The sequence below is a fragment of the Eubalaena glacialis genome, chromosome 5 (assembly GCF_028564815.1).
Source record: "Eubalaena glacialis isolate mEubGla1 chromosome 5, mEubGla1.1.hap2.+ XY, whole genome shotgun sequence".
Classification (NCBI taxonomy): Eukaryota; Metazoa; Chordata; class Mammalia; order Artiodactyla; family Balaenidae; genus Eubalaena; species Eubalaena glacialis.
In genome coordinates, this window is record NC_083720.1 from 30,274,133 (window position 1) to 30,298,453 (window position 24,321).

Below are 24,321 nucleotides of genomic sequence, written 5' to 3' on the forward strand. Positions count from 1 at the left end.
AAGCGTTCAGAAACATTGTTTCGCAACTCTGCATAAAACCTTTCCATTGCTCCCAAGTTGCCTATCCATTGACTCAAATTACCCAACGTGATATGCAAGATTCTTTGCAGTATGACCTCAACTCACCATTCCTGTCTTATAGTTCTCCCTTTTTTCTATGGATAGCTTATGACCATGGCAAAGTGAAGAATTTCTTATTTCCCATGCATCTCCATGCCATCCTTTTCCTTTTATTTTTGTCACCTGGAATATCTATCCCCTTTCCCTGCTTTGAAAACTTACCCAGAAAGCCCCACTTGATACTACCACCTTCATAAATACTTTACAGTTTTTTGAAATGGTTTTGATCTTTGCCTTTAAACCCCCTAACTCTTCCATTTGATATTTGTATTGAAAACCCCTAAACTCCTATTTAGCTCTGGCAGATTTTCTCATAATAAAGTTAGTTGTGACTTGTATTGTCATCTTTATAGCATTTTATACTAATTGATGCTAAGATTTGCCTTTCAGTCAAGCCTGCTACAATACACAAAAAATGTGGGTCATTGTCCGCAATTGATCCTGAAAGCGCTGCAAGTGTTGATTTGGGGGGTAGAAATAAATTTTAGTGAGTAGAAGAAGTTGCAAATACAGAATCTGCAAAAATATTCTATTTTCTAATTTTAGATACACAAATGTATCTAATACATAATGCTCTGTATCTTAATTTCTTCACTTAACGCTACAATTTAAACATATCTTATACACACATACATATATTGTTTTTATTTCAGTGGAAAAGGAGCTTCTGTTTTGTTACTGTGGAAGCTGCATATCATTTCACTACATGGGCATTTGTGTTGTTTCCAATCCTTTATTATTAGAGATACTGTATATCTGTAGGATATACATGGATCAAACTGCAATGGAAATGCTGATAGATATTGTCAAACTGCCCTCCATGGTGGTGTACATTATACACTGCTACCACTGTTGTAAGAGGGGATGGGATTCTTTCACATAGCAGCATTCTTTGTTGGTTGTAATGACTTGAATTATATTTTAATACCAATCTCCTATGTCAGGGGAACCATCTTACTAAGTTTTCCAATAAGCCATGAGAACCTACTGAATAGAAAAGCAAGTTAAAACCTCAAAGGGGTCAGTGTGTGAGATATTCACGTTTCGTCCCTCGCTGTGCACCTATTTCCTAACCTCTTAATCTGGTGCATGACTCTACTAGGTATTTCACATCAAGCCGTTTGTTACTCCCCATTCTGGTTACACTTTCTACAAAAAATAACATGTTTCCAAAAATCAGCACACATTGTAGCAACATATGGGCAACATGCATGCTTTTAGTATTGTATTGTTACAACAGCCTAGAGTGGATAATTTGAATAAATTTAAACTATCTGAAGCTTCACTACCATGAAGTTGATGTGCATTAAAGCTAGTAAAATGGCATAGCTATGCAAATTCTTTAATAAGATAACATTTTTAATCCTTGCCTTCATGAAGTTTATATTTTAGTAGTAAGAGATAGATAGTAAATAAGTTAACCATGTATATTTCTGGTTTATCTAGTGTGCCTGATGGTGATACATGCTATGGAGAAAAGCAAAGCAGGAAGGCCAGGACAGAACTGGGGACAGCTGGAAGGTCTGGTTTGGCAGGGATGTTAGTAAAGATAACATCTGAGTAAAGAATATAAGATAATGAGGGTGAGCTATGCAGGTTCTGAAATGCTGGGATGAGGAAAGGGCCCAAGAAGAGGCTCTATCTGGCAGGAAAGTAGCATATCTGTCAAGGGGCCAGGGTGGCAGGAGTAGATGAGTGAGGGGACGAGTAAAAGGAGAAGACTCCAGGCAAAGAGTCGAGAAGGAGCTAGATTTTAAAATTTGATCACTATCAGTGTGTTGAGGGTATGGGAAAATAGACAGTCATATGTACTATTGATGGGACAATCAATGGCTACAATCTTGGAGAACTTTAGGCAATAGCCGTCAAGACTTTTCAACGTACATACATTTTGCCCATGACTGGGATTTCCCCCCTTACGTATGTGTACAAAAATATGCAGGTGCAAGAATGTTCTTTGCAGCATTGTTCTTAATAGCAAATAATTGAAGGCAATCTAAATGTTTTCCAATAGAGAACTGGTATAATGAAGTATGGCACATTGAAGCCATGGAATATTACAGAACTGCAGAAAGAATAAGGTCAAGCTCCAAGTGCTATGATGGAAAGATCCACCAGACACACTGTTAAAGTGATAAAAATCATCGTATTTAATAGTGCATGCCTCTGTGTGTGTGTGTGTGTGTATTTGTATATAATAAGTGGAACAAAGTGGTAAACCAACCCTCACTGTATTGTTTAAAAAAAGGATTTAAATTTTATTTCAGTGTTTGATTTAGGTACTAATTTATCTCATTGTAAAAGAGGTCTTACAAATCAATAAGAAAGATAAGTAACTCAGTAATAAGGTAGATAAAGAACATAAATAGAAAGTTCACAGCAAAGGAAATGTGTCTTTGAAAGACCATTTCTTTCAGGAGACATGAAAAAAGGCTTAAATGAACTCATAACTGAAGAAAGTAGAAAACAGCAATGAGATACCACTTTCATCTTTTAGATTATGAGAGATTAAAGTTTTTGCACACTCTCAAAGCTAGAGAGTGTGGGGAAATATGTTGGTAGAAGGATAGAAATTCCTGTACTTTTTGGAGTCATTTTTGAGGGTAATTTTGCATTCTCTATGAACTGTTAAAAAAACTGAGATAGAGACTCCTGCTGATGTGAAAAGATCTCAAAGATACATTGCTGTAAGTGAAAAACATCAAGATGCACAATAGTATTAAAAATACAATTTTTAAAAAAGTACATATGCATATACTGATGCACACAAATATGCATAAAAATCTGAGGAATGGAATTGGGAGTCAGTCAGTGGGAAAGGGAAGGAGACTTGGCTTTCATTTTGCACCGTTTCTGTATTACTTGACTTTCTCTTTTTTTTTTTAACCCTGGGTATTTCTTATTTTTATAGTAAAAATTTAAGTCTCATTTAAATTGAAAAACATTTATCTTTTTTCATATGATTAAGCACAATAATTTAATCATCAATTTTTAAAATTGCCTTCATATATATTATTGACTGCCAGTTCCCGTGTATTATAAATCCCATGACAATAGAAGATTTGCCTGTCTTGTTCCCCTGGGTATGCTCTGGTAACTTGGCACGTGGTAGGCACTCCATGAAAGTTTGCTGACTAAATGAATAAAGGAAAATAATTTTTAAATAAAGTGTTCAATATTCCAATACTACTGTCATTCTGGCAGGTATATTATTGCCTCCATTTTACAGACGAAGGAGAGAAAAAACTGTTCAAATCACAAAGTAAGTACGGAAGTGAATAGAATAGATAAAATAAAGCAACTGCAAAGTAAGTTAAGCATTAGAGCTGAGGCTAAGATTTTGTGAGCCATGACTGGTTGTTTAACTTAGTGCATTATCCAACTTCTTTTTTTTTTTTTTTAATTAATTAATTAATTAATTATGGCTGTGTTGGGTCTTCGTTTCTGTGCGAGGGCTTTCTCTAGTTGTGGCAAGCGGGGGCCACTCTTCATCACGGTGCGCGGGCCTCTCACTATCACGGCCTCTCTTGTTGCGGAGCACAGGCTCCAGACGCGCAGGCTCAGTAATTGTGGTTCACGGGCCCAGCTGCTCCGTGGCATGTGGGATCTTCCCAGACCAGGGCTCGAACCCGTGTCCCCTGCATTGGCAGGCAGATTCTCAACCGCTGCGCCACCAGGGAAGCCCCATCCAACTTTTTGATCACTAACTGGAGAATGGTTGCTAAACTTTTTTGTCCTGGTTCTTGATGAATGGTGCTCCAGGGATCCAGAAAGATGTTAATAGGTGGGGAGTTTTTCTTCATCAGAGCTGTGTTTCTATCTCAGTAAACAGATCACAATTGGAGAAAATGTGTAGGTTGATCCCATAGGTGGCACAAAATAAATTACATCATGTTTGGTTTAAAATTTTTGTGGTATTCAAATTGGGTTACTTAAATTATGGACCATCTATACAACGGTCACTATGTAGTCTGACTATTTCTGTGGAGATGGATGAATATGTACTGACATGGAAAGATGTGCCCTTATATAATATAAAGTAAAATAGGAATGTATACTATGATTGGATTTTCATAAGTAATATATATGTTAATAAATGCACTAAATTGTAAATAAGTACAAGAAAATAATGCAATGAGTTTCTTAAGCTGTGTATTAAAGCATAATTAACTGACTTGGCAAACTTAGTTTTCAGGGTACTACATCCATGAACTTTGGATTACCTTTGTATTTATAAATAAAGTAACTGAGTATTTAATTACTATTTATATGTGTTTGTTGAACTCTTCCTTTTCCTAGAAAAGAATTTGCAATTAGATGTCAAAATATTAAGCGCTGATCTCTGGTTCACCTCTTAACTTCATGAACATGTATTTCCCACTTCCTTTCTTTTAAGAAATTTACTTGATATAATGAAACAAAGTGTCGGTTAGGCTAATTCAACATGTGTAACCCCATGAGGGTGTTTTTATATCTTCCACAGCAGTTACATAATTCCTTGAGGTAGTGGGCACTCAGTAAATGTTTAGTGAATTGCCGTTGGTTTTCTTTCTAAAGAAAGATAAAATATCTTTAAGAAATATATTACAGGGCTTCCCTGGTGGCGCAGTGGTTGAGAGTCTGCCTGCCAGTGCGGGGCACACGGGTTCGGGTCCTGGTCTGGGAGGATCCCACATGCCACGGAGCGGCTGGGCCCGTGAGCCACAATTACTGAGCCTGCGCGTCTGGAGCCTGTGCTCCGCAACAAGAGAGGCCGCGATAGTGAGAGGCCCGCGCACCGTGATGAAGAGTGGCCCCCGCTTGCCGCAAATAGAGAAAGCCCTCGCACAGAAACGAAGACCCAACACACAGCCATAAATAAATAAATAAATATATATATATTACAGGTTATTCGGTCACCCCCACCAATACTGTGTAATGTTATTTGGCATATGGCTCTTTTTGCTTCACATTGCATATTCCAAATGATTTTCCTATTATGCTTCAGTTAGCAGTAACTTATGGAGGGAACAAGTGAGGTTGGTGTCGGGGTAAATGAAATGCTTGAGCCTTTCTCTCATGAACCTCTAACTTCTCCAGGGCTTTGGCCTTGCTGCAAGGAAACCAAGGAGGCCCTGACTTTTTACTCTTGGACCGCCCCCCTCTCCAAATCTTCCAAAAACGGGTCCACGTGATGACTAGCCAGTTTGCATAGGTTGTTAAATCAGCTGAGTGAGTGAGGAAAGGGCACCTTCTACCAGTTTGGCCGTGGCTTCCTATAGCCACAAATATCCAGCCACGGGCTACCATATGAAAGATTTTTTTGAGGAATAATTTTGTGCTTTTGACGTGGATGCTGTTTCATGATACATTTTGTTCCAAGGCAGACATTTATTAGTAAAATTTATTTAATTAACCAAGGAAGTACAAAACTAACTGCTTAGAGAAACGAATTCAATTCTCCTGTCCTTTCTTGGCTGAAAACGAAGTATGTAATTCATCACACATGGAGCCCTTTTATTTCTGTTCATGAACGTTAGTAAGATTTTAGACAGAGCACAGTCAGGCATGGAAGTGTCTTAGAAAAGCCCTTACTTTCATCACGCCCTCTGTGTAGTTCTCTCCTTCAGGGAGAATCACATCCTCATTCCAGGTCACTTGTTACCTAATCCTCTTTCCTGACACACCTCCCACTCTAGAAGACATTTTAACTTTCCCAATACTTAGATTTTACCAACTGTGGCAGGTTCAGTAACAACTACCCATCTCTTGCATTTTCAAGGTGGCTCAGATGGAATCTTCCTTTTCCAGTAGGTTCTGGGTTTTTTTTGTCTACCTCTTCTTGTTCTATCCTTTTTTTTGAGCCTTATTCAGTAGATATTTAAAGAGAAGACAGCAGGCATATTTGGAAGTATGCCCACTAAGGCACTATTCTTAAGAGAACATTTGTTCAGTGTCTTTTTTAATGCTTGTGTGCTTTACTATTCCTGCACTGCTTTGTAGCCATTCTCGTTATTTAGCATAGTTGGTTCTTAACATGACTTGCACTTCCCACGTTGTCATCACCTGCGAGGCTTTTACTGTCACCCATGCAAAATCACCTTAGCATCTCTGGATGTGGAGCTTAGGAGTTTTAAAATCTTACCCTGGAGATGAGGTAATGAGAACCTGTGATTTAGGAAGATATTAGAGACATTGGGTCTGTTTATCTGCCCAAGTGATTCTGATTCTTTAAAATCTACCTGGAAAATGTAGCCATTCTACCATGGTATATTGAGCAATCTCTGGGTGTAGATATGAGTATATGAGCCAGGACAACATGGGTCTCTCTTACTGTCTGAAAAGAATGAAATTGTGTTAGAGTCAAGTTAAATATTCCAACAAATGTCTATAGCATGGTTAAATCCTGATACTTGTACGAGTTTTTAAATTTTGATTTTGTAAAATATTATCCAATTTGTAATAAAATACATTTAAATAATTTCAGTAGATTTTAGAGTTATCATTTTTCTTGTTTTATTTTTCCCTCTATTATAAACAAATATTTTTTGTTACAGATAGGAAAGTTTCCTATACTCTCAGGTCCCAGAGCTAATCATTTCTGGTGCCTGTATTTTTAAATAACTTTTTAAATGATATGTCATTACTATTAACACGCTAATAAATATGTGTAACTAAATGTAAGAGGATTTCTAAAACCACAAAGTCATTAATAATTAGGATTATGCTTTAGTTCTAAACAAGCAATTATAATAATTTAACATCTGAAAACTCTAAGAAGTAAAAGTTTTTGTCTAGGTAAACATGGTCAATATATACTTTAAAATTATATTTGCAAGGAATTCTTAAAATATGTTAGCAGTTGTGCCCCAAATTTGCTAAAATTTATTGGGTTTTATAAACTAAGTGCCTATCATGTGCTTAAAATGTATTACTCATTTAATTCTCAAAATAATGCTACAAGGAAGATGTTCTCCATTTTACAGATAGGGAAGCTGGGGCTCAGGCACAGAATTAGTAACTGTCAAAGGGTAGGATTTTGACTCAGCCCTCTCTTTCTGGAAGACGTTTGTCGTTTCTACTTCTACCACATTTTTGGCCTTACAGCAGCCAGAATCACATTTCTCCTCCAAGGTAATTACAAATAAGAGGCGGAGTTTCATAGTTGGAGAACAGCATAGCATAGGAGTCTCTGTCTTGGTCGTTACATTGCTGCTTCCTTTTTATTTCCATGGAGGACCAAGCCCTCGACTCCACCCAGCGGTGACAGTACAAGACAGAAGTTGGCAGCTGATAAGAAATTCAGGCAGAGTTTGGGTCTGATGACAGAGATAGCCTAAAAAAATAACTGGAGAGAGGCAAATCAGATGTTAAACTTGACATTAAGAAATCAATATTGATGACACAACGCCTGGGACTTTTTACATTTCTTAACTTTTCTAAATCAAAGAGGAATCGGTATTTTTAATAGACAAAGTCTGTGCCTTGGTATAAAATCGTGGTTGGAGAAAAAACTATTTCTGTTTCATTGCAAATGAGGTGAAGAATGCTGTTAGGTCAGTGGAGACAGCTAAGCCCTGTAAAGCTGCTTACTTTGCATTAAGAAACTACAAAGTAAGAAACAGCCCATTATTCCATCTCTAGAGTTATTTCAGGAATGGCACTGGAAAGTTCGGTGGATCCCATTTTAAACAAAGATCTGTTAGTTTTGTTTAAATCTGTAAAATCATCCTTAAATTTTTCAAGATTATAATACTTTTCACTTCCTTTTTTACATGAAAGCATAAGATTTAAAAGTTTAATTTCCAAAACATCAAAAAGAAAACTGTCTTCTTTTAAGAAAGAGATTTACATGGAGGATAAAATGTGTCAACAGCTTATAAATCCTAAAGAAGCATTTATTACACTTTATTTCCTTTATATGGCACCATTCACCCAACCATTCTTCTGGATTTTACATCAGCAAATGAGTTTCTTAAGAATAGCCACACTTACAGAGGATATTTCTCATCTTGTTCCATCATCAATTAAACTTCATCCCACTGTCTAATAACTATCTATTAAATTATCCCACTCTCTCTTAAGGTCTAAAGCACTCAAAAGAGATAGATAGGTAGGTGGTAAATGCTGTCATTCTGTTTCAAAGGTAAATATTTTGTGTAAGAGATTAAGTAAGGTCTTATATAAGGTCTCAGAAGTGACACTAGCCATCTACTTTGTACAGAATGGTATCGTTTCCACAAATTTACCATAATTATGGTTTACTATTATTATTATTAAATATGAAAAGTCTCATGCATGACACCAGGAAATTTTCCTAACGTAGATTCCGTTTGTAATTTTCTTTGTATCTGTCAGTGTGCCCTGGCCACCTAAAAGACACAGGCTGATCATGACATAAAAAAGTGACCAAGGGTATATCAGAGAAGTTATTCATCAACTACTGTGTCCTCCCTGCTCTCTCACAGGCCAGTGTCTTTATTTATGGAGGGGGTCACATAGGTTTGAGAGCCTGTTTTAAGAGATAAAAAACTGTCTTTGCCAATTTGAAAAAGCAAATTTTGGAAGAACCAAGTGTTCATTTTGAAATAAGGTTTCTAGGACAGTGCAGTGAGTACTTCCCCCTCCTTCATCTAAAAATTTCTGAAATATTTTTAGCCATCTAACACACACACACACACACACACACACTATAGTGACCTAGTTGTCATAATCATCACTAATTCTAAGTTTGCTCTGTGTGTGCACCAGCAGCATCGCTGGGGAGCTTGCTAGAAATGCAGCATCTCAGGCCCCACCCCAGACCCACTGAATCAAAATCTGCATTTTAACAAGATCTCCAGATGTTTCATAGGTTCAAACATATTCAAAATTTGAGAAGCTGGTGTCAGGAATCACTCACTGCCTGCAAGAAAGGCCAAACGTGGCACTATCTGTATTTTCACTGAATAAATTATTTTTCTGTGCTGGAGAGAATCCTGCTCTTTTCTAGACAAGGGAGATCCTGAACCAGGTGGTAGAGAGGAAAGGTTTAGGCAGGTAAAGGTTTTATAACCGTAGTAATGAGATGATAGCAGCTGTAAAATAATGCCAGGGAAATAACTGATGAGATTCCATTGTGACAGATGAGTTTTTTTTTCAGCAGTTTCCTCTTTGATGGTATCTTCAGTTAAAGATCTGCAAAAGAGAAAGGTCCATAACAGGGATTGGGATGACGTAAGATGTGACCTTTCGGTAGTCTCTAAGGACAACTGTTTCTTATTATAGCAATCCAAAGAGTATGAAGCTGTAAAAATATTTTTTGGGGGGTGTTGGAGTGCCAAGAGCCAAATCAATAAGAGTGCACTATTTAGAATCGAATACTTCTCAGGTGAATATTCATTTTACTGTAATCAGTTATTAGATGAACCTCCCTTTTACCCCTAGGATTTCTATACAGTTTAGAATTTAGAGATGTTCATATTTTCAGGTAATGACTTCTTATTGCTGACTGCTACAACTTCTCTAATAAGATTAATATTCATTCGCTGATGACTAAATGCAGCCAGCACCATCCATTAAGTTAATCTTCACAATACTCCTAGGCAGCTAAGGGCTCATTATTTCCTTTTTACTGATGAGGAAACTGAGAAACTAAGAGATTAAGTAATTTGCCAAAAACTGTACAGCTACTAAGTGGCAGAAGCAAGTATTAAGTCCAGGATCTCTCATTCCAAAGTCTCTCCTCTTAATTATGATCTTAGATTGCCTTCTAGACTTCTTTATGGCCCAAGAGCACTGGCTCTTAGGGATGGGAAAGCATTTCAAATCTCATTATTTCTCTAATTAGTAATTTTTTGGTAAATAATTACATGTAAATCTTCTGACACACCCAAGCACCTGTCTTATCGTTCACACCCAAATACTGGTCTCATTGGTGACTCATTACTATAATAATAGTATTAGAAGGCCTCAAAATCTCTTTCATGTGGAACTTACACAAATAAGAGGTATAGAAATTCAGCTAAGAATTTTAGTTTCATTTTAAAGATATATTTTTATTTTTAAATTATCAATATATATTATTACCAAATAATAAGATTAAAGTATAGAAATGGAAGGATCATACAGTGAATTAGTATCTAAAATCATTTAAATCATGTCAAGAATGTTTTAAGCATTCTGCTTTTTAAAATTTTTAAACATTTTTTAGCTTTTTAAAATACAAATTGGAGGACTTTTGAAAATATTTGCTTAACTTTCCTTATTGTTGGGAAATCATCAGTTTTAGAAATTGGCTATTGACGGGTGATGAGTAAGCGATTTCCTTTTGCCAGACAATATAGTGACATACATTAATATGGAAATTGCCAGTGTGTTTGGATATTTATGGAGAATCATCAAAAACGAATCTAGATCAATCTATATAAGCAAAGAACACAAAATTTGTGAGTTTAATTTTTGCTGCCTGTGTGTTTAAGTTTGGCAATTCAGGCAATGAGAATGTTGTATGAACTTGAATGCATGTATATTCAGGGTTATTTTGGAAGTGTATGGAATATAATGCAGAAAAGAAGAAAGTTTCCACTCAGATTTTTACCTTTTAACAACACAATTGCTCACTGGCTTCATTATGTGCTTGGTTTAAAGAAAAAAGTAAGAATTCAACTGAGAATATGATCAGGAAGGTATTAAACTCCCTAAAATCTATAGGGAACACATTCATTTATCAATTTTGGGATGCTTATAACATGTTTTTTCTGCTTATAACAGGTCTTTTCTAAGTGGAAATTTTTCTATGCAGGCAGGTAAATGTCTAGTCTTAGGAAGATACTTTAACAGGGAAATAGCAGAAAGTGGTCCAGATAGAATTCAAACCCGTATCTGTTTTATTCCAAAATCTTTTTCTGTTTCTAATAATTGTCTTTTTCTGTCTCATCTTTGTCCTGATTTGTGATCACAGACGTGGATAGAATGATTCACCTCTTTTCTAGAACCAAATCAGAAGCCTTTACTGTGGTAAACTGCTCAGCTTGGGAATGGCCTTGGTGACATCTTTCTCATCAGTGTCTGAGTAGGTGGCTGCCATCAGTGTCTGAGGAGGTAGCTGCCGGCCAGGATTCCCTCTACCTGGATATCCTGTATACTTGAGTTTCTCACCTTGCGGAGTGGGCGTAGGGAATGAGTAGCTGGGAAACGATCCTTTCTCCATCGGTTTTGTTTTCCCTCTTTGTTCCCTCTTTATGTGGGGGGATGGATTATTTCTCTACCTCGGTCTAAACAGAACTCTTTCCTTCTGAACCTGGTTTGCATTTACTCTATAAATACAAAACATCAGAGCGTGACATTTTTTGACCTTATCCACAGATTCAGGAGTACCATTAAAGAATAATTGAACTAATGAAGTAATTGGGAGACTTGTATTATATCTTGTGTATAAATAATATAATATAGGATAGGATAATGTAATATATATTTATAGAAAAAATGTATTGTAAAGATAAATGGAAAACAGCACTGCAGTCTAGTTGGAACCACCCTGCACAGCTTTCTTCTGTCTCTTCCCTGTTCTTCTGTCTGCCTGGTCTGCTGCCCAATCACATCTTTCCCCTCCACCTTGACACCCTCCCCCCCCACGCAACCAAATTCCTCCTGCAGCTGGCATGAACCCCAGCCTTCTAAGATGAGGATTTTAACACACTCCTGGGAGCTTGTGTTGAAAGTGACAGAGCAAGTCAGACCAAAAGGAGAGAGGCGACTGCCTGATGACAAGATAAGAAAGGTTTCAACAATTGATGGGTTCTGCCTTCTAAAATTAGCTCTTTTGAAGTGCTGGAATTTCCATCTTTACCGATGTTATTTCTTGGCAGACAACCTCCTTGTAGTGATTGCAGTTGTTCCATTTGGAATTAGTTCAGTTCTTCAAAGCAAGGAGAATCTGTTTAAAGACTTAGCTGCAAATTGTGTTTTTGTTGGCGATGGTCATTCCTGGGCAACAACCAAGTGGGGTGACACTAACTGCATCCATCCTGGCTCATTATATGTCATTAAGATCCTTTCTGCAGATTAGGAACGGTGGAAGGTTGGAGAGAGCAGTGCCACAGCTGATTCCTGAGGAAGGACCTCTTAAGTCATCTGTACTCTCAGGGGCTCATCACCCCACTGATGGTTAATACGGTTCTCTTGGGGGAAAAAGGGTATTAATATAAAATGTTCATGTTCGTCATCAAAAAATTGGAAATGGACTAAGTATGTATGATTTTAAAGCCAGTAAAATATTGTAGGTATATGCTGTAAGCACCGTGCCAAGTTTATTGATTTACAGTGGAAGATTGCCTTTCCAGTATCTGAAATATCCATAACTACTCCCTGTGGCTCTCCATTTCTTGTAAATAATACATAGGGATTATGGATTGGGCTGGAATCAAAATGCAGGGAACTACCTCGTTTTGTGGGTTATTTCACCTGTAATAGAAACTGACATACTGTGTATTACTATTAGTATCCAGCAGATCATGGAGAACGCCCCTATACGACAGATTAAGTATTTTTTTGCTTTGAAGTTGCTATGTCAGTTTCTTGACAAATTTATTTCAAGACCACTCTTCCTGTGCTATGAAAGTCATTTACCTTATGTTCCTGTTGTTACTGTTGTTTTCTTGATGGAAAACTAAATTTTCTAATACAGTGTTGTTCAAACTAATGTGCATCCAAATCGCCTGAGGAATCCTGATCAAAGTGAACCCTTTTTCAGGAAGTCAGTCTGTAGAAATGTAGATTCTTAATCTTAGATGGCACTGGGGATGCTGGTTGTCACTACCCTTTGAGTAACAAAGCTCTTAGTCATCCTACGAAATGGCTGAGATTTCTTGGGATGGGTTATTTCCATACAATCTTGCCCCTTTCTTCTGAACTTGGTTTGAATTTACTCTATAAATGCAAAATATGAAATCAGAGCGTTAAATTTTTTGACCTTATCCACAGATTGAGGACTGCCATTAAAGAATAATTGAACTAATGAAGTAATTGGAAAACTTGTATTATATAATACAATATAATATATTATACTGCATAATGTATTACATTGTATTATATTTATAGAAAAAATTTTATTGTAAAGATAAATGAAAAACAGCACTGGAGTCTAGTTTGCATGAAAATCTCACTTCTATTTATTTGAGCTGACATTGATGAGATATGCCATGTCTAGCAATGTCAAATGAGGTTGTTAGTTTTGTTTCTTAATGATGTATCCTCATCAGATCCTGGGATTAGGAGTTTGATATTCCTCACACAATACTATGGTCCAGCCTACAATAACTATTGACTTGCTAGGTACATAGTACAGAGATAGGTTATTAATTAGCTTTTAACTGGTAGATTTAAGGGTCTAGGAACTTGACAAAGGGATAAGCCATTCTGTGTAGGAGGTAGGGAATGTGTATGAAGGAGAATCAGCAAGTCATAAGATTGATAATATTTTTTAGAAGATTTAGCATTGGTATAATTAATAACCTTTTCAAAAGGTAAAACCGCAATTTAAAGATGAGTTATATTGAAGAATTCGTATGCTGTAGTATTGGTGATAGCTGGAAAAAATGGCAACACAACCAAAAAGCTCCCAGTCAAGTCAAAAAAAAAAAAAAAGCAAAGGAATTAACTAGAAGTCAGTAATTATGTCTTTTACCTGTTCAGTATGAGTGAGAAAAATGCCATGATCTACGTGAAGGAGGAAGGACCAGTTTGATAATAAAGAGAGCAAGGGTTCATTCTTACTGTTGGAGATTTGAACTCCCTGGTTATTAACTCATTTAACTATGTGTCCAAAAATTTCTTAGGCAGACCATATGAGTAGACTGATTACATCAAATGGCAGTAATTCCACAGTTTAGACAGGCATAGATGGGAATGTAAGCAATGTTCATAAATTCTAGTTAGAATGGGAGCAAGATTAACCCTGTTAAATCCTGTTTAACAGGTCAGGCAAATTCCTAGAACCCAAGACATTGCTAACAGTTAGTGAAGGGCAGGATGTCCTGGATGAAGTTCTTGGCCTGCAAAGATCCCAGAAACGAATGACATTTCTGCAGCTGGAAGACGGGCCAGCAGTCAGACGTCAGACCACCCACCCATGTGTCTTATGCATTTTCAGGTTGCAGTTCTCGAGGGAAATGCAATGTCAATCACGTGCTGCCACATTTGTGGGAAAATTACAGTGGTCCCACCTCATCTGCAGGGGATAGGTTCCAAGACTCCAAGTAGATGCCTGAAAATGCAGAAAGTACCAAACTCTATATATACTATGTTTTTTCTTATACACACATAACTATGATAGAGTTTAATTTCTAAATTAGGCACACTAAGAGATTTACAAGAATGACTAATAATAAAATAGAACAGTTATAACAATATACTGTAACAGAAGTTATGTGAATGTGGTCTCTCTCTCACAAATATCTTAATGTACTGTGCTCACCCTTGTGGTGATGTGAGACGATAAAATGCCTACTTGATGAGATGAAGTGAAGTGAATGATATAGGCATCGTGAGGTAGCCCTGGGCTACTACAGTATTGACCTTCTGACAGTAGGTCAGAAGGAGGAGTATCTGCTTCGGGTGATCCTGGACCCTGGAGCCATGACCATGATGTTGGATGTCAGGAGCGGACCAAGTGGGTGGTGGGGATTCAGAGCAGGGTGGACCAGGTTGGCGCTGAAATGCCATCACACTAACCAGAAAGGTGCACACAACTTAAAACTTCTGAATTGTCTACTTCTGGAATTTCCACTTAATATTTTTCTGAAAAACCGTATTTTGACCACAGTTAACTGAAACTGTGGAAAGTGGAACTGCAGATAAGGGGAGACTACTGTATTCTCACAGTGTGCATGACAGAGGACTTTGTTAAAAAGAAAAAACAAAAAAATACAGACATTTTTACCGGGAGCATAAAATAAGGAATGCAGTTAATACTCTTAAAACATACACATGGGCATCAGAAGGATTTTGATGTTTGAAGTCTAGTTCCAATGCTGTTAAACACAGGCCTGGGAAATAGTAAGAAGAGGGTAACTCAACAGTGAAGCATGTGACAAGTTCCAGCACCATCCGCTACAATTTACTTGGGTCTTCTGAGCTCCAAGCCCATTTCCTCATCTGTAAACTGATATGATAACATCAGTATGATAAAGTGGGAGCACATTTCACTCAGTGATAAGTTTTTTAAAAAAAATACAACATGCATGCAAGAAATTTGCAGAAAGTAGTTAAACTAACAGTCTAAACTATTTGCATACAACAACTTACTCTTTCTCTGGGGATGAAATACTTCCCAGGTAAGTGAGTGTAGCCAGCTCTGTAATACTATGTCACAACCCACTGAGAAGTGCATTCCCCACTTGCCATAGCAGAAATAGTAATTCTGGGGATATGATAACTTATTTTGTGATTTAAACGTTTTTTAAAATAAAGCTGTCAGTATGGGAATGATAATACCTCTTTATAGAATTCAAGCAGGAAGTATCCTTTTGAACATGAAAAATTATTTCTATTTCTATTTCTATTAGAGAGGAGAGATACTCATTCCAGAATCAGTCATTTTGTGATATCTGTGTGACAAAAGAGGCATCCCACCAATGAGGAAAGAGGAAAGTGCTTCTCTAATCTTAGCAAGTTTCCATTTTGGTTGTCTGCCAACTCCACTGGACTATGGAACACAAAGGGCATTGGCATTTGACAAAAGCTGGAAAGAGACCATAGTACCACCAGTAATAAGTGGACAGACACGGGCGGGTGACAATCGTGGCTTACAGGGCACTTTCCCAGAGCTCTTGCCACTGCTGCTGTTGCTGGTAGTTGAACCACTGTAAAAAATGTGGGCCATTTGGGGGCATGTTGCTAGTTCAGAAGTGGACAAAAGGAAGACAATCAGACAGCGCAGGACCAGCTTATGGAAATGCTGGGAAGTGTAGCTACTACAGCAGGGCTATGCTATCTAAATATATGCTAGTCATTCTGTTTCAATGTATAGTCTCCCACACCAGCTGAATTTCTCATATTTGTAAAGATTTTTGCCTGAAATTCCAAAGCATCACAAGGTTCTTTTATATTAATAAAACATGAATTAATACTATACTAGTAGAATTCAAATACTTCTGCAAGGATCAGAGTGGCTCTCCAGATAAGGACCAATCCCCTCCACATGGGTAATTATCAGTCATCTGTAGTGCTTCTTCAGATCTTCCACTCCCTCCACCGCCCCCCTTCTGATCATCTGATAGACACTTTTCTGAGTAGGTGGTCCCAGGGAAACGCTGTTTCTGTTGTATTCTTCAGGTGCATTGTGAGTATCCTTCATATGTGCTGGGGCTGATTATTAGAGTTACCTGGGCAGCTTTCTCAAAATACCAATGTCCCTTACGCCAGACAAATCAGATTCTCTAGGAGGCAGTTCTCAAATACTGTATTTTTTAAAGCTCTCTAGGTGATTCTAATATGTCCCCAGGGCTTAGAACCACGCAGCTTTCAAGAATTAAAAATGAGGGACTTCCCTGGCAGTCCAGTGGTTAAGACTCTGCACTCCCAACGCAAGGTACACAGGTTCAATCCCTGGTCAGGGAACTAAAAGATCACGCATGCCCCGCGGTGCAGCCAAATAAAATAAAATTATTAAAAAAAAATTTTTTTTAAGTAAGAATTAAAAATGAGAACTGTCAGTCATTCATTCATGCCTCAGGGTGAATCAGTTCCCATGGACTGAGTTTTTCCAGAACCAAGAGGTATGAGAATGAGTGAATGAGAAATTTCAATAGCGGTGGTGAGCTGTAAAAAAAGCAAACATTTTAACAATCTGTAAATTTTGGGATAACAGAACTTATTTAAGTCAATATTTTGTTCAGTCTAAATTGTAAGCTCTTCAACTGGTTGAAAACCACTTGCAGAAAAAGAGCCTAAGGCTTTGCCTTCTTCTTGGGGCCAAGAGCAGGATATTGTTGTTATACACTCTCGATAAGTTTTTGTTAAATGTCCCTTTACCTGCTAGTTGTTAAGATCATAATAAATGAGGTTACCTAAGAAACATTAGAAACACAAGTCACTCTGGAAGAGTTTACTGTGGTATTTTTTTGGTTGTCCAAGAGGTGATCTTTATGCACAGTATTATTCATGGTTTTTTAAACCTTAGGTACTTCTTGAAGACTTTAAGATATTCATTAAAAAATATTACCCTTGGTTGCAGTTACCAAGTAGTCACTGAAAGCACTTGGGCAATACGAACATGCTTGGTATCATTCAGATATTGCTAAGACTTTGAGTATCTGTTGATAACCTTAAGAATTCACACATACAAAAATATTGTCTCTTGGTTGCAAGTAAAAAGTGCTCAGAATTGAAGGCAAAAGATGATCCAAAAAAAATTAAAGAGAACTAGACCCTCAGAGTCAACGTTTGTTCTCTTTAGCAGAGTAAGTGGTAGAGATTGGTTGGGATTTGATACTTGAGTGCACAGAAACTTGGAAGTGGGGAGCAGGAAGCAGCTGACCATTGTAATTGCAGAAATAAAGACAGTACAGGCTTCCTCTGGCTTTATCTTCCTGTGGAAAGGAAAAGGGGGCGGGGCAGGGGAAACCCAACTTCTCCACCTTTCTGTGAAATGCAAAATCAAGTTTGGGGCTTATAGAAACATGCTAGCCCTATCTCCAAAGTGGCATGGGGAATTAAGGACATGGGAAAAGCACTCACTGAGTGAAAGAGCAAGTGAGTCAGCCCCATCTATGGCAGCCGGGGACTAGGGGAGTCACAGATAATTACCACATGCTAGGAGTATAGGGATACCAGGCAAATGGGGGTGACGGAACCATCCTGAACCATTCCCAAGTGTGCTTAATATGACGGGGCAGGTTATGTAAGGTATTCTGTCACAGAAAGGAAGGGACAGGACAAAGCCCTACCAAACACTTAGGTATGACAGAACAGTTTGTAACCAATTGGTAAGTTCTGAGATTCTTTGCTATGAAAATTCAGCCACAGTAGAGATTGTTGCAGTTATGTTAGAGATTGTTACCTGCCGAATGACAGGTTTAGCCGAAGGTGACTAGGGAAGGGGGCCAGAGTTAAAAAAGCTGAAAAAAATCTTAGACAAACAAAGTTCACTTCCACTTAAAAATCCTAAGTTAAAACACTCCGTTAATAGAAAGAGTTGGGTCAACTATATAGCCATTCTCTTCTTTGCTTCCAAATCACTTCCAAAAAGAGACAAAAGAGTAGACATATAAGAGAAAAGGTCCAGATGCATCAGTGCAAAAGGAAAAATTTTATGTGCATCGTTGTTTTCTAAAAACGTATCTGTGAGCCGCCCCCCCAAAAAATCATGTTTAACAGGCAAAAAATACTTTGGAAAGAAGACAGATTTAAATAAGGGAAAATGTTACCCAAGGTCAACATGATTATCTATAGGTGTCTGCCCATCTCTGAAAAGTAAAATATTGACAGCCCAGAGCCCCAAGGGGATAAAAATGTATATTCAGTTCTCATTCAAATGAAAATGCATTGGGCTCAGGTCCAGAGAACAGTCTTGAATTTGATTTTTTTTTTTAAGCTTCCTAAATTTAACGAGCTGAAATTCTTAAAACCAGGCTTTCATAAAAACAAAAAGGTTTTTTCATTTTGTTTATTTTCTTAATTTAAAAAATACACACAAAAAGAAGTCCCATAATCTCACTTTTTTTCCTTAAAATTTACAAGTTAAGGTTTCCCTACCCTCTCACCTTGAGAGATAAGGCTTTTTTCTAGAATACTAGAGATATGTATCTGTACCTATCCATCCACGTGCCTATATCAGTATCTATAATTAATGATTTAACTTGATGCAAACCTTCATTAAAAAGATGGAAACTTGCATCCTTGGTTTAGGTAATCTATTGATATTATTCTATTTTTAGCTTTATCTGCTTAATCTGTGATAGTTTCTGGATTACAAGGCAGTTGTTTAAGTGTAGTTGATTGAAGGCAGATGGTTGCAGAGCAGGTGCCTTGAGGCAGTGTAAAGGGCTGAAGAGCAGTGTAGGACTCCATCCTTATCTCAAACCTTCCCCCACCCTGCCTGGTCCTACCCACACAATGACCGTTTCTCAGCCGCTTACACGAACTAAACTCCAGTTTTCAGACTTTCCAGTGTGCATTTCCTTCTCCCTGGAACGTCCTTCCATTCTTCTCAAAGCCCAGCTCTTCCTCATTTTTGTGATCCCAATTGATGTGCCAGCTCTACCGAGATATTCTCATTCTCCATCTAGAAGAGCTTCCCACCCCCAAACATTGTCTCTCCCAGTATTCTTTTGTTTTCTTTCAATTCACACCATAGTGGGTTATTTTTGTTTATCTGTGGATTAGCATCTGTCTCTCCCCAATTCAACAGAACAAGCTCTGTGAGGCTCATGGTGGTGCCCATCTTTTTCAGGACGGTGCACCCAGCACTTCACATAGGGGCTGGCAGATAATAGGTGTCCAATAAGTATTTGTGGAATTAATGAGCTATATATCATTAACACAAATCCACAAACATGTAACTAGCTTGCTTTGCAACCATCTGGCTGTAAAGAAAGAGAAGGTTGCTCTTTGATTGCTTTTTATTAGTCATGTTTTACCAACTTGAAAGTTACTAGTAAATTTCTAGTAGCAGCTTTGTCAGTAGTAAATTACAGAGCATGCTGTGTTACTAAAATGGGTTACCACTCTTGAGAAACCCAAGCAACAGGGATAAGAATCTCTCCGTGCATTTCTATAATGACTTGGCAGAAGCTGTGGGATGGAGGAAAGAATTGGACTCACTCTCATCATAGGTCTGCTATTTTTTAGGCATTTATTAGTAACTTCTTTTCTTAAGAACCTTGAAGAGCCTCCATTTTCTTACCTGTAAAAGGCAATTGTTTTGTCTCATAGGAACAAGGTAGATGATACATGACATACAGTTAAAAGCTGCCATAATATACAAATGAATCTGCATGGTCTTGTTATTTTGAAATTAATGAAATGGGGAACACATGCAGCTGGCTGCCTGGGAATTCCAGGCATCTGTGAGCCCATTGCCAACAGTTGTTTCCACAAATTTGTTTTTGTCTGAGAGTGGGTTGCCCAGGAATCTATGTAATGTTAGTAAAAGTGTTTTGTGAATTGCAAAGTGCCAAATAAATTTATGGTGTCATTACTATTATTATTATTATATGGTTAAAAATAGATCCTATTAATAAATAAGAGAAATCTATTAATAGTGACTATCAGCTTTTGCCTTTTAAATTTAGATAGACTTACTAGAAGCATACGCTTAACTGACATGGATATAAGAAGATCTCCAGTAACGTCAAAATATCTTCTAAAATCTTGGAAGATGCTAATGCTTCATCGTGTAACCGAGCAGGACCCTATGGGGTCTTCCTGGGACAGATCCCGCCCCCATACCCTCTGCTTCGGCTCTTCTCTGAAGTAACCTAGATAATAGTATCTGATGCACATTTCCTGAGTTGTTTTACAGACGCTAAAACCACCACCAAGCGAAAGGAATTAACTACTTGATGACCGTGAGCACGTAGCCCCCAAACCTACTGGCGCCTAAGGATTGGTGTTGTTAACCCTTGTGACACCGCCCTGTTACCTCACCATCAACCAATCAGAGAACTGTGCACGAGCAGCTGATCGCTTACCCTGGGACGCTCCTCCCTCACCTTGCCTTTAAAAATGCTTTGCTGAAACCCACAGGGAGTTCGGGCTTTTTGAGCGCTGGCTGCCCTGGACTCCTCGTTTGGCACCTTACTGTAAACGCTGCACTTTCCTTCACGACAACCCGGTGCCAGTACGTTGTTTTTACTGCACACAAGCAAGTGGACCCGAGTTGTTACTGTTATTGGTTCAGTAACAATAGTGAAAATGTCCTCCTCACCGGTAGTAGAAGGTGAGTTTGTTTGCTCCATTTCGGATTGACTTGGCCCTCTGCTTTCCAACTTTCCCCCAAAGAAATTAGTCACAATGGTGAACTTCTTAAGAGGAAGTGGCCATAAAGTGCAAAATCACTAAAAGCAACCAGCCAGCAATCCAGGTTTATACTCAAGCAAGGTAGATTTAATCCAGGCTCAGAGTCAAGGAATCACTGAATTCTAGTGCTGGAAGGAACTAAAATTTACTTATATTAACCCAAAAGTTCTCTTGATTTCCAGTCTTCTAAGGAAACAAAAGAAATTAGTTTTATTATATTTCTTGACCTATATATAATGCCAGACCGTAAAATTTCCAAAGGTACTATTTTCCCTGCCAAACTTTGACCTGTGTGCTTATTACCCTGGAGCCCTTGGCCTTCCAGCCAAGAAGGAAGAAAGGGCGCAATTCTGCATTTATGTGAGTTCCACAGCTCTTTAAATGACAATTCCAGAAGATTATCAGGATGTTTCTCTGATAAGGTGTTCTTTTCAGACCTCTGTTTCTTCTCCCTTCCCAACTTTTCTTTACCATCCCCTCCCGGCTTATCTCTGTGCTCTCTATTAGGGTATAGGAGGACGGGGTGTGGTTGTTATTTAGCCGCTAATTTTGTTAATTTAGCCTCAAACAGCAGTTTTACAAATGAACTAACATTTGAGAAACTGAAACACAAAGGTGATACGAAACTCAGAAAAGTACAGTTGACCTTTTGTCAGCTAGTCAGAGGATAAAAGAATGCTATTCAGAGAGTAGGGTTCGGTGTGGTTATTGGTTGAAGCTGGTGTGATTAGAGGTAGCTGGCAGATCCTGCAGAATTAGTTACTCTAGGTAAATAAGAAAATATTCACAGGACCTCCCTGGTGGTCCAGTGTTTAATACTCTGCACTTCCACTGCAAGGGTCACAGGTTTGATCCCTGGTCTCCCTGGTGTCCAAGGTCGGGGAACTAAGATCCCGCGTGCCAAGCTGCAAACTGATGGGTAAGACTGCATCTCCAGTCTTTCATTCAGTTTGAGGAAGTGCTGATTGCTCTTAATTTAGGTGAGTGTGTGTATCTGTCAGTCAATGGCATACATAATCAGTCCTAGCTTTGTTTATGGCAGGACAAACTTTCCTTATTACTACTTATGAAGCCACGTAACTCAGATTGGGACTTGAACCCAGCCAAAACTCAGATTGGGACTTGAACCCACCATCTTTTCATTGAGATCACACACCTGATCTCAAGACTTAACGAAGCTTAGGTTCTTTATGTCTCCTTATGGAAAGAACTCAGTGAGAGACAAAGTGATAGGTAAGAAGTGTTTATTTACTTCCTCTTCTGCCTTATATCCCACATCATTGTTACCGAACGCAGGTTTGTGTGCCCGATGCACGGTAAGGCCAAACGAACCCAAACACTGCAGTTTGGAAAAGAGAAAGGTTTACTGCAGGGCCAAGCAAGGAGAACAGGTGGCTTGTGCTCAAAAAAATCCGAATTCCCGTGTAGGGCGCCTGTGCTGAGGCGTCGGGAGCCAGCACGGCGAAGACCATGTTGCTTCCGAACATCCTGCTCACCAGTACACCAGGGGTTGGAAAAACCACGCTAGGCAAAGAACTTGCATCAAGATCAGGACTGAAATACGTTAATGTGGGTGATTTAGCTCGAGAAGGGCAGTTATATGATGGCTATGATGAAGAGTATGATTGTCCCATTTTAGATGAAGACAGAGTAGTTGATGAGTTAGAAAACCAAATGAATGAAGGTGGAGTTATTGTTGATTACCATAGTTGTGATTTCTTCCCTGAACGCTGGTTTCATATAGTATTTGTGCTGAAAACAGATAACAGTGTTTTGTACAAAAGACTTGAAACTAGGGGTTATAATCAGAAGAAACTAAAAGACAATATTCAGTGTGAAATGTTTCAAGTTCTTTATGAAGAAGCCTTGGGATCCTACAAGGAAGAAATAGTGCATCAGCTGCCGAGCAATAAACCAGAAGATCTAGAGGATAATATCAATCAGATATTGAAATGGATAGAGCAGTGGGTCAAAGATCATAGCTCTTGACTTAACAAGAATGCCACTTTACAATCACTCTTGATACCTCTCTGCTGACATGATATAAATTGTTCAATTATCAGTATCAGTACAACTTCCTTATTGAAATTGTGCTGTTGGACTCATAGGTGGATAGTATAAAGGTTTATGTTTAGTTTTTTTTCTCCATGAGAAAGCTAAACAATCTCAAATATAATGAATAGTATTATTAAGGATTGAGAGTTAAAACTGTAATTGTTTAATGCTTCAGTTGCTAAAGAATAAATAAATCTGATCAAATGGTTGGATATCTTTTATTACAGAAGAAATTGAAGATGATCTCTTAAAATAAAACTTAGACTAAAGATAAAAAAAAAAAAATCCGAATTCCCTGATGTTTTGGGGAGAAGAGTTTTTATAGACAAAATTTGAGGGGAGGGATGCAGGGTATGTGACTTTCTAATAATTGGCTGATGACGAGGTAACGGGGGTGGTCTAGGAATCTTATGCTCGGCCTGAAGTTACCGTCCTCCACCTGAGGGGAGGCCTTAGTTCCTGCAGAAGAACTCAAAGATATTGTTATGTATATCCCTTGAGGTAGAACCAGTATCCTGCTTTAATTGTTGCACTGTAGTTTCTTGATTGTTCCTCCTTTGTTTCTGCAATCCGTATTTCCCTGACTGGTAGCCATTTGCTCTGCCCTTTGGAACTTATGGAAGGTCTAGGAGGCTGAAGCCTTTATCCTGCAAATAAGAAATGGGGGACCCGGAAAGGCTTTTGTGCCCAGGAGGGCCCCATGGGATCCTGCTTGGTTTCATCATCACTTTCAAATGTCGAACACATTTACCAAACTGGAATAATCCTCACTCTCCGGATAAACACTGTCTAGCCCATGTTTCACACTGTTCCTTCATTCTGGAATGTCACATTCCTAGTCTCCCCTGTTCCCTATCCTGCCGTGGTGTTAAGTCCTACCAGAAGTCATGTTCTCTTACAGCCTTGTAATCCCTCCATCAGCTGACTTAGCACAATTCTTTTTATGACTTTATTATGACTGACCGTGTTCTTTCATGTGTGATAGTCACTACTAGTTAGTAGACTGTGAGGGCAGGAAGGGGTGTAATGCTTCTATTCCCCACTGTGCTTAAAATGGGGTTTTGCTATTGGTAGATCTCAGCGATGGAGTCCTGAAGGAAGGAATATATTGTGGGGATCAGAACCAGATATCAATTATGCAGTCAAATATATTCTAGTTGTTTCAAA

General features: G+C 38.3%; 2 protein-coding genes across 3 annotated transcripts in view; both read left to right on the forward strand.

Annotated features, from left to right (window-relative positions):
* ELOVL6 (ELOVL fatty acid elongase 6) overlaps positions 1-24,321 on the forward strand; it is a 133,327-nt gene that overhangs the window by 27,199 nt on the left and 81,807 nt on the right. The window lies entirely within an intron of this gene.
* On the forward strand, positions 22,533-23,217 carry LOC133091966 (adenylate kinase isoenzyme 6-like). Its single transcript, XM_061191149.1, has one exon. It carries the CDS (start codon positions 22,570-22,572, stop codon positions 23,086-23,088), a length of 519 nt encoding a protein of 172 aa, XP_061047132.1. The 5' UTR covers positions 22,533-22,569; the 3' UTR covers positions 23,089-23,217.

Excerpts from the sequence above, each read along its gene's own strand:
- LOC133091966 (XM_061191149.1), top strand. The coding sequence starts at position 22,570 with ATGTTGCTTCCGAACATCCTGCTCACCAGTACACCAGGGGTTGGAAAA.